At 39.8% G+C, this 10,909-nt stretch overlaps 1 protein-coding gene across 1 annotated transcript in view; it reads left to right on the top strand.

Moving 5' to 3' along the window:
* Window positions 1–10,909, top strand: part of slc39a10 (solute carrier family 39 member 10) — a 35,378-nt gene that overhangs the window by 20,814 nt on the left and 3,655 nt on the right. The window contains exons 3-9 of the mRNA XM_079821993.1: window positions 530–701; window positions 3,626–3,801; window positions 3,891–4,064; window positions 4,285–4,405; window positions 4,799–5,110; window positions 5,795–5,875; window positions 10,523–10,713. Coding sequence (XP_079678119.1) covers window positions 530–701; window positions 3,626–3,801; window positions 3,891–4,064; window positions 4,285–4,405; window positions 4,799–5,110; window positions 5,795–5,875; window positions 10,523–10,713 — 1,227 coding nt within the window. The remainder of the gene's footprint in view (window positions 1–529; window positions 702–3,625; window positions 3,802–3,890; window positions 4,065–4,284; window positions 4,406–4,798; window positions 5,111–5,794; window positions 5,876–10,522; window positions 10,714–10,909) is intronic.

Raw genomic sequence — 10,909 nt, forward strand, 5'->3', positions numbered from 1 at the left:
TTCTCAAAGCAAAGCTTAACTCCAAGTCTTCCAGAGTCACGGCCAAAGCCGATTCGAAAGACCGCTGTTCGCCAGCTTTTTTGTTTACAAGTAGCACGCGGAACCACCGCAACTCTGCCGTCATTATGTTAAGCCCGCCCACTGACTCTATACACGATGTGATTGGCCTGACCAGAGTTTGATTTTTCCAGCTCGCAAGCCAACTGAGAGTTGCTAGACTACCCTGGCTGCAAATTAGATTTGCTGCCGCTAGGGTGCGTCTAGGTCTCTAAACTACTTGAGAATAAAAAGTTATTTGGTTATTTTGCATAATTAGGATTTGATTCCAAACTGGCCTAAATACACAGCGCTTTTTTAACATAGATTAGTTGTTCAGACACCTATTAACAAGTGGATTTCGAGAAAGTAATCTTGCACACCCCTGGTACAAATATTAGATATATTTATGTGATTTTATATTCATTGTATATGTTTAGAAAGGAGTCATGCGAAGTAAAAATCTCTCTCTCTCTCTCTCTCTCTCTGTCAGTGCCTGAATTTAACGGAGCTGCTACACCAGTATGGCCTGAGCTCAGATTCTCTCATATCTCCAGAGCAGTTCACCTATTTATGTCCAGCACTGCTCTACCAGATAGACAGACGCTTCTGCATCCTTCATTATCACCACGTTGAGTCTGAGGCACAAGAGGAAGCATCTTCAGGTATAAGTGATCCTGTACAAGTATGATTTTGTATCGACAAAGTATGCAAAGTATCATCATCAGCTCTCTCTATATCTGTCAAGTTCACTAGCTAATAAAGAGAGTGAATAGACTTGGTAAATAGTTTAAAGGGTTAGTGCACCCAAAAATGAAAATTCTGTCATTAATTACTTGACCTCATGTCGTTCGACACCCGTCAGACCTCCGTTCATCTTCGGAACAGAAATTAAGATATTTTAGTTGAAATCTGATGGCTCTGAAAGGCCTCCATTGGCACAATGGCACTTTACACTCTCAAGACCCTTAAAAGGTACTAAAGACGTCGTTACAAAGTCCATCTCACTACAGTGGTTCTAAAATAACTTTATGAATCGGCAAGAATTGTTTTTGTGTGCAAAAACCCCTAAATAACGACTTGCATAGTGATGATGATTTCAAAACAAGGCATCATGAAGCTTCGAAGCATTATGAATCAGTGAGCCGAATCATGATTCGGATCGCGTGTCAAACCGCCAAACTGCTGAAATTTGGCGATTCATAACGCTTCGAAGCTTCATGATGCCTTGTTTTGAAATCGTCATCACTATGTAAGTCGTTATTTAGGGTTTTTTTGCGCACAAAAACTATTCTCGCCGATTCATAAAGTTATTTTAGAACCACTGTAGTGAGATGGACTTTGTAACGACGTCTTTAGTACCTTTTAAGGGTCTTGAGAGTGTAAAGTGCCATTGTGCCAATGGAGGCCTTTCAGAGCCATCATATTTACACTAAAATATCTTCATTTCTGTTCCGAAGATGAATGGAGGTCTAACGGGTGTCGAACGACATGAGGGTAAGTAATTAATGACAGAATTTTCATTTTTGGGTGAACTAACCCTTTAAGTTTAACAACCAGTAGGGTTGGGCGATGTCCCCTAAATTGGCAGTTGACGATGTTTACAGTAAAACATTGTGATGGTCGATGATATCGTTGTTTTTTTAGGTAGGTAATTTACTATATATCTTTACATAAATATTTTTTTTCTACTTAAAACTATCATTTCGTTATTTTACTAACCCAAATAAGGACTCATCCGCGCTAGGTTGCACGTGAGGGAAAAAAGTAGCTTCCTTCCACTTAAGAAGAGTTCTTTTTTTATTTTAATATATCTCTTTACATAAATACTATTTTCTGCTTTAAAAATATAATTTCGTTATTTTACTAACCCAGTGTTTTGGAGGCCTATGTGAATGCTGTTTCACGTAAATATTAGCACAGGAGGGAAGCCCTAAGCTTTTTTTAGCCTACAAAGGAAATAAATGAGCACTTCATTCTGTTTTGCGATCTGGTCACCCGATTTTCCATTAATTTTAACAATAGGCCTAGTCCATTTTATCCCAATGGACATGGACATCTCGTTTCCTTTCCCAAATCTTCACTAGCGTCGCACCCATTTTCGCAGGGGATTATAAACGTTTCTTCCTTTCACATCCTTTACTGTGGGAAAGTATAAAAAAAACACTGTAGGACGAATACCTTTTTACTTCAAATGGCGCTACATCGTGATGTCGGTCAGCCATCACGATGGACGATGATATCGTCCATCGGCACAACCCTAACAACCAGTTGAGAAGTACTGCTAAACATTTAAACAGTTTTCTAATACAGTGTTAGACATCTATTTTTGCGAAAGTTACCTTATCATAATATGGCGTTTTCAGACTACACAATATCATCCCAATTTTGGCACAATCCATTTGAAGTGGTGATTCGTAAATGACAATGGGCGTTGGGACGCAATAATCAATCGTTTTATCTGGTATAGTGTGTCATAGTGGGCGACAACAGACACTGTGTCTGTGAGGCTTCACGACAGAAAGACTAGCTTGTTTAAAGGGTAACTTCAGTGATTTCGCCTTAAGCTTTGTATCAGTAGAAACCCCATAGTATATTTTAATTATGGTACTTTCCCCCCTCATATCCCCTGAGACGAGAGAATTATGCTCTTACTTCCCTCTCGTGCTGAATGTAATATGACTGCTGCTGCGTTTGTGCTGTGACTTTCGTTCGGCTCACTCACACTTTATTGAAAAGACACGTTCAGTTTTTAATTGTAGTGTTTATTCTCTTACTGAACAAAATTATTGTATTATTATGAAGATCAAAACAACGCTGGGGGCGGTGTAGGGAGTGGCCTCATAGGGCAGCGAAGCAAGTGCATTCTGGGAATTGTTGTCTTTCATCCACATGAGACAAAAATACATTTTCTGTCTTTTCTCAGTCTAGAAGGCACCAAATTCAAAAATAATTTCACATTTCTACTACATAAATGACACAGTTTAAATACACATTCATCTTCCCAGCGCTGAAGTGCCCCTTTCATTTTTTTTCGGGCCACCGAGACGGGTTCCATCTGTGATGTTGTGATGTTGACTAATAGGAGCACCAACGCTGTCCCGTACACAGCTTTCAAACATGGTGAAACGAAAGAGACAATTGTGTTGGTGCTGCTAGGTGGAATTATGCAATAGAGGAAAGGTTTGTGTAGCTTAAGCAACCTGGTGAGTACTGGAATTAGCATTAGGCTAGGTCAACCATTGTTTGTTTACGCTCTCGTGAAGTCAGTTGATAGTTCCGCCTTCTTGATGACATCACACACGTCATCGAAGATGGCTTGCGATGATTAGTTGGGAAGCAACGTGCAGTCTGACATGTTTCTTATCCACGACACGACACAGTTTAGGAGTCTGAATTTAGAAATCGCATAATCTGACAGTGACTATCGTAACAGACATTAATATTGTTTAGTCTGAACCTGGCGTTTAATGAAAGTGATGTGTAGCCAAGTATGGTGTCCCATACTCGCAATTTGTGCTCTGCATTAGTTGAAACTCTATGCAGTGATCCCAGTCTTACCCACTGCTGCTGATTTATGTTTCTGCAGTGTTGGTCTGGACGTGGGGCTTTGTGTCTATCACCATCATCAGTCTGCTGTCTCTGCTGGGTGTTGTTCTGGTGCCCATCCTCAACCAGTCCTGCTTCAAGTTTCTCTTGACCTTCTTGGTGGCACTAGCAGTGGGAACCCTCAGCGGTGACGCCTTACTGCATCTACTCCCTCACGTAAGTTCCTTTTTTGGGGCAAATTAAGATTTAACCATTGCAAAGGTCCAAACAGTCAAACTTTTCAACTGTTTCCCTATATTTTACAGGCTCAAGAGGGCCATAATCACAGTCATGAAGCACACACTGGGGAAGAACCTGAAGAGGATTTTCTGACAAAGTTTGACGGAGTTTGGAAAGGACTGACTGCACTAGCAGGAATCTACCTCCTCTTCATCATTGAACATTGCATTGGCATGTTCAAACACTACAGCGACCAAAGGGTGAGAGACACCACGATACCTTAAAGTTTAAACACAGAGAAGAAATGTTAGAAAGTTTGCAAAAAGAGCAAGAAAACCAGTCACACATGGTTGTTTAAGAATGACAGAGCTGAGGCAGACTAAAATAAAATCCAGAATTGCAGCAGATAGTGAGGCACAATGAAATGCCCTTCTCAGAACCTAGTGCCTATAAACGCTTGTCTGTTCATGCTTTCCACAGGGAAGCCTCTGCCAGAGAAAGAAAAAAGGAGAGCAGGCAGAGATCGGGAGGAAATTGTCAGACCACAAACTCAACAGGCATTCAGATGCTGAGTGGCTCCACCTGAAGCCTTTAACAGAGGGTGGGTTGTTCATTTCTTCGTCAAATCCCAACGCAATTTGTTTGGCTTTTAAGTAAAGTTGATATCCTGAAGATCCTTCCGTTTCTCTTCCTATATACTGATCTTTTGTAAACTCAAGCTGTGTAACACACCAAGCTTTGGTGCAGTAATATTCAGAAGTAACTCAGCATTTGAGTCAAGACCAGCCCGTTGAAGTCTGAGTCCAGACCGTGAGCTGAGGAGGTTGAGTCAGCGTCTGAGTCTGAACAATTCAGACAATTCCTTTGGATTGAATAAAACCTGGTTTTGCATCAGTGTTATCATCCTCTGGTCCAGAGACACTTTAGTACAGAGCTGGTCATATGCATGTCGGCACTGGCGATAAAAGTAACTCCTTCCCTCCTTTTCATGCAGGAGAAGGTACAACGTGTGAAGCTGGACATAATGACACTCAGATGACGGAGTTGCAATCTCTGGATTCACCCAGCAAGATGCCACTAGCAGTCTCAGATCACCCCTATAATGTGACTGTAAAAACAGAAGAGGACAGTGGACCAAAGGCCAAGTCAAAAAAGCATGGACATGGACATGGCCATGGTCATGGTCACTCCCACCATGGGCACTGTCACTCTGACCAGGAAATGAAAGATGCAGGGATCGCCAGCATAGCATGGATGGTCATTATGGGAGATGGCATGCATAACTTTAGTGATGGACTCGCTATAGGTCAGTTTGAAACTAGTAGCAGATTCATTTGTCTTTAAAGGGTTAGTTCACCCAAAAATGAAATGTATTACTCATTTATTACTCACCCTCATGCCGTTCCACACCCGTAAGACCTTTTTGTTGAAATCCGATGGCCTGCATATTCAATATCAATATTACGAGAATGTTTTCGGTGCGCCAAAGAATCTTCGGAGCGTTATGAATCAGTGTATCAAATCAGTGGTTCGGCACGCCAAAGTCATGTGATTTCAGCAGTTTGGCGGTTTGACACGCGATCCGAATCATGATTCGACTCGCTGATTCGATACGCTCCGAAGCTTCATGAAGCAGTGTTTTGAAATCGGCCATCACTATAGAAGTCGTTATTTAGTTTTTTTGGCACACCAAAAAATTCTCGCCGCTTTATAATATTAATATTGAACCACTGTACTCACATGAACTTGTTTTTAGTAAATTAATGGATCTTGCGAGAGGAAATTTCATTGCTGGCTATGCAGGCCTCACTGAACCCTCGTATTTCGACAAAAAATATCTTAATTTGTGTTCCGAAGATGAACAGAGATCTTACGGGTGTGGAACGGCATGATGGTAAGTAATTAATTACATTTATTTAAATTTTTGGGTGAACTAACCCTTTAATCAAAAGGGTTTCTGTATCTGAGGAACTGTGTTTGTCCCATACAGGTGCTGCTTTCAGTGCTAATATAACAGGTGGCATTAGTACTTCAGTAGCTGTGTTCTGTCACGAACTGCCCCATGAACTAGGTAAGTGGCTTAAATTAGCAAAAGATTTGATGCATTACTATTTTTTATGTTTTTGAAAGACATCTCATGCTCACAAAGCCTGTATTTATTTAAGCAGAAAAAAGCAGTAATGGTGTGAAATTTTATAAAATAATGGTTTTCTATTTTAATATACTAAAATGATCTATTTTGGTGATGTAAAACTGAATTTTTATCAGCCATTATTCCAGTCTTCAGTGTCACACGATCCTTCAGAAATCATTCTGATAGGCTGATTTATTATCAATGTTGGAAAATGCTGTGCTTCTTTATATTTCTTTTTATAACCTTTGATCATTTATTCATCCAAGAATCCTGAAAAAAGTAAGAAATGGCTGATGAAAATTCAGCTTTGCATCACAGAAATACATGATATTTTACAGTATATTAAAATAGAAAACCATTATTTTTAGGGATGCACCGATCCACATTTTTTCACTTCCGATCCCGATACCTGAATTTGGATATCGGCCGATTCCGATACCAGAGCTGTGTTTGCTTTAATATTATTATTATCATTATTGTTGATTTTATATGATGCTGACATAAACTCCACTCAACAGGCAAGTATGATATGAACATAATAGTGACCCAAATTATCACGGTTATCAATTTATATTTGAAAATCAACAAAAAAAATAAATAAATCAAGCAGCTCTAAGCACTTTTTTAAGCTAGATTCTGTGGGATTTCCTTCCTTATAATGGCCGTCGTCAATGGCAACGCATAATGCATAAATCTCTAATATTATATCTGTAAATATATTCTCAAGCAATATTCTCATCAGTGTTCTATCAGCTATGACACATTTAAATCTAGCATATTTTGTGTAAGAGCCCCTACAGTATTCTAGTGAAATAAAGCATATATTTTCATATGATTTGACTGTTTATTTGATTAAATATCAAAAATCCAAAAGGTGTGCATCATACCTTTAATGACTAAGTCATTCTCTTCAAATGCCATTTAAGTTAGAAACGTGTATAGCCTACCAATGTTGTATGTAACTTTAGAGACGGTCCCTAGATTCGCGAACTTCAAGCCAACCTAATGCCAGTCATATCAGATGCGCTGTGGTTCTGCTGTGTTTTGTTTGAAACTATTTTCGGTGCTGAAATATAACAAAAACTGTCAATCACTGTATGATGAATGAATCTCCTGCGTACATCGCACGTTTATCTCTGCTTTGAGTGTAGATTTCAGCGAGAGTGAGAGCCGCGCACGCTCTCAACAAAACTCCGCTAATCTGAACGCCTCTGATTATTATATTCATAAACTCAATATAAACACGTGTGATTGGTTATAATGTGCAATGTGATTATAACAGATGGCTTTTGAGAAGACCATAATAAGATCAAAGTGGCTGGTGTGAGTGTTACACAGCCGAAATACAACCGCAGATGGCGATTGTCAATGTCAAGCCCTGATCTCTTAAATATCACCCTAGTCTTGTCTGCTTTTTTAAATGTTTAATTGCGTTCGTTGTGTTGTACGACGCGAGGGAGCTTCCACCTCTCTGAATTACGGTTTTGCAAACAATGTCTTGCTCTGCGGTGTTTCCAGTGTGAAGTATTTCCACACAGCTGACATGTTGGCTAGCCACAATGCTGCTCAATGCTATCCTGCTGCAAACTGCGGAATGGATTTCCTGAGTGGGGCGTGTCTCGCGCGTCCGTTCAGGAAATCCATTCCATAGTGTGCAGCCAGCTAGCAGACAAGCGGGCGGGAATCACTTTTGGAAAGCGCAGACGTGGCTCATGGATATCGGATTTCTCCGCAGGTTGGATCGGGAAAATCCGATACGTGAATTAAGCTGGTATCGGTCCCGATACCGATACTGGATCGGATCGGCCCCATCCCTAATTATTTTAAATGGAATTTTGTTTTGGTCAAATAAATGCGTGCTTGGTGAGCATAAGAGACTTCAAAAACATTAATTCGAATAGTAATGTGTTTACATTTTTTGACTGGTACTGGATTTATAGCATCTGAGCAAAAATTTGTGTTATTGCATTATTGATTTGCATTATTGATGTGACATAGGGGTTGCACAGAATAGTCAACTTTATTGCTCTGCCATGACGCTTTAAGCTTGACGTTTGGGCAGCGCTGTTATATACCATAGCTGTACACAAAAAAAAATTTTCAGCTCAATGTCAGGCTTATTTATTCATTAATTACTCATCAGTGACTAGTCGACTCGACTTTCATCACTTAAATGTTGACTTTAAAAAAGTCTTTCAAACCCTACACTTCATTATCTATCCATACAGGCCAAAGAAATATTGTCTAAACAGTCTTGCGTCTATGACATTTTATGTTGTTTTATTTCAGTATTTATTACATATTTTAGTCGATTTCGCTCATCTCAGTATAACAATATAGTTTGGGAAAAGCCAATATAGTGTTTACCACTGTATGTGTAGTAAACTAACTGCGTGTCAGCTCCATTCATTCACACAGAGACACGCAGAACATGCAAGATTCATATTTAAACAGTCTTTTTGCAGTTTAATATTCACAGACACTAATCTATATCATGATTAGAATAAAGAACAGAATAAACATAGGCCTACCCGTCACAATCCTCGGCCGGATCTGTTGTCCTCGAAATGAAACCAGCTCTTCTTCTGAGGTAAATTATTCCAGGATTATTCCTCACCGCATCTCAGAGCAATGTAAAGTACATGAGTCTCACTACACATGATGCGGGCAGGGAGTACATGCATGGCACTCGTCAGAATTTGCCTTTGAATAGAAGGCGCTCTCCGTGGGCGTGGCAGCATTAGCAGATAATGAGGCAGGTCGCGAACGACTGACATCTCTCTCTTTTCAAACAGATTACATAAACAGAGAATATTTGTTGTCGTTTTGATTTACATTATTTGATTGACATTTCAATTTTTCTTTGGACATATGTCTTATGTTTGTCTGACAAGTATTCACTAAGTTAAAGTTCATTTTCTGACAAGTATCTGAATGGACTTCATTGAAAGAAAGGCGGCAGATCTCGCATCATGTTTGATTTCTTTATTTTGCAAAAAGCACAACATTTATTTGTGTGTACTCACAATAAAAACAAAAAGTAGACATCTTAACAGATTATAATGATGTATAACACTTGCCTGTATGACCGAAATAATTTGAGTCTCTTTCGCATGAAAAAAAAAGCAAGGTGGTATCGACGGCGCGACTGCCGACCTCTAGGGGTTAACCAGCTGCAGTATCAAAAGAGACAAAATAGATGTGCAGTACTAAACAGTAACATTTTGTTTATAATCATTATGATGTCTTCTGCTATTTTAAATGATCAAGCTTAAAGTTGGGTGGATTCTGATTGGCTGCCAATGTTTTTACAGTTCATCAACTGTTCGAATCCCTTTCAGAACAATTTTTTTCCAATGGCCCTGTCCCAAATGTCACACTTCATATGCACTTTGGGTCTTGTGGATTTACAATGGTTGCCGTGTGCGCATTTCCGTTAAGTCCATGAGACCGCCGGGTGTCCCGCTTGTCATTTTAGGTTTCAGAAGGGTGCTCGCGAGCCCCTTTGTGGTCTATATGCGCCCTTGATGCACACTTTTGCAGAGCCCGAACTGAAGAGCACAGCAGACTCGTAGGAAGACTGCGAGAGTTTAGGGTACTATTTGGGACAGAGCCAATATTGTTCTTCTGTGTTGTTTGCTATAGCTGTAGTGTGGACTTGCCCATTCTAATAAAATTAGAATGATTATTAAAACTTCATAGTTATAGTTACTGTCCTTGGTGTGAACAGGCCACAGCCCTGAAAAAAGATATAAACATGTCAACAAGAGAGGTCAGGCTTAGCTTTAGGGTGATGCAGCGATCCTGGTGCAAGCCTTGAGTTTTCATTGCCAATGAGGTGTCCTTTATCCATTATTGATTGACACAAACTCAGGAACATCAAAGCAAAGAGCTCCAAGCTCAAGAAAGAGTTTTTCTCTGCTCTCTTTTTCATGTTTGAATGAATCAGAAATACTGAACTAAAAACAACACCGCAGCACATATGGGTTTTAGAAGACAGCAAAGCTTTTATGAAGTTTTGAGGTAGCCGTCTAGAGGGCCACTCTTTTTAAAAGTTCCCATTTTTTTTTAAACTGAAACAGACATTACAATACAACAGAAGAAACTGAGTATGCCTTTGATGTAACAATGATGTTTTGTTTTTGATGCTTTTTACATTTACTGTTAGCCATCCAGTGGAGGTGATGGGACTCTAATAACGTTTGGAGCAGCAATTTTTTTGTCTGAGATTCTAGACTCCCCATATTGTGGCTTAAGAAACAACTATAATAAAGGGTTTCTTAACACCCTGCAGTGCTGTTAATTGCCTTTGATGACTGATTTAATCGGGTCTTGTGACAGAGCAAAAGTCCAGAGTGTAGTTTAGAGAGGACAGATGGATGTGAAGGCTTCTCACAAACGGTATATTTTCAGTAATTAGGAGGAAAGGAATTTATAGAATTTCTAAAACACAAGGAAAGATTAAGAAGGACATCCAGTTCTCAAAGCAAGTTATTGTCAGGTTTAGCATGGGTTAACTATACCCACACTAATGTACTGTTGTTTATTGTACATTTAATAGTGCACATTTGTGTTTGCTTTCAGGCGACTTTGCTGTTTTATTGAAAGCTGGGATGTCAGTGAAGCAAGCCATTGTATACAACGTCCTCTCTGCCCTGATGGCTTACGCTGGCATGGTGATAGGCACGGCCGTGGGACAGTACACACACAACGTCACCAGCTGGATCTTTGCTGTTACTGCTGGCATGTTTCTCTATGTGGCATTAGTGGATATGGTAAGAGAACCACAATGCAGATTATCTTAGCTTGCCAGTTATGGTCATAATTGTTGATCACTTGAAACGATTCATTTCAATTTGAAATACTTGCAACTATGTGCCATCTTGCACAACCCTTGCTCAACCCGACAACCATTTCTGAATTCATATTTGCTGGTCAACTGGGCCCAGTTTGCACTGGGCTGCTTAGCAG

Source organism: Gobio gobio, assembly GCF_949357685.1.
Source record: "Gobio gobio genome assembly, chromosome: 7".
Lineage (NCBI taxonomy): Eukaryota > Metazoa > Chordata > Actinopteri > Cypriniformes > Gobionidae > Gobio > Gobio gobio.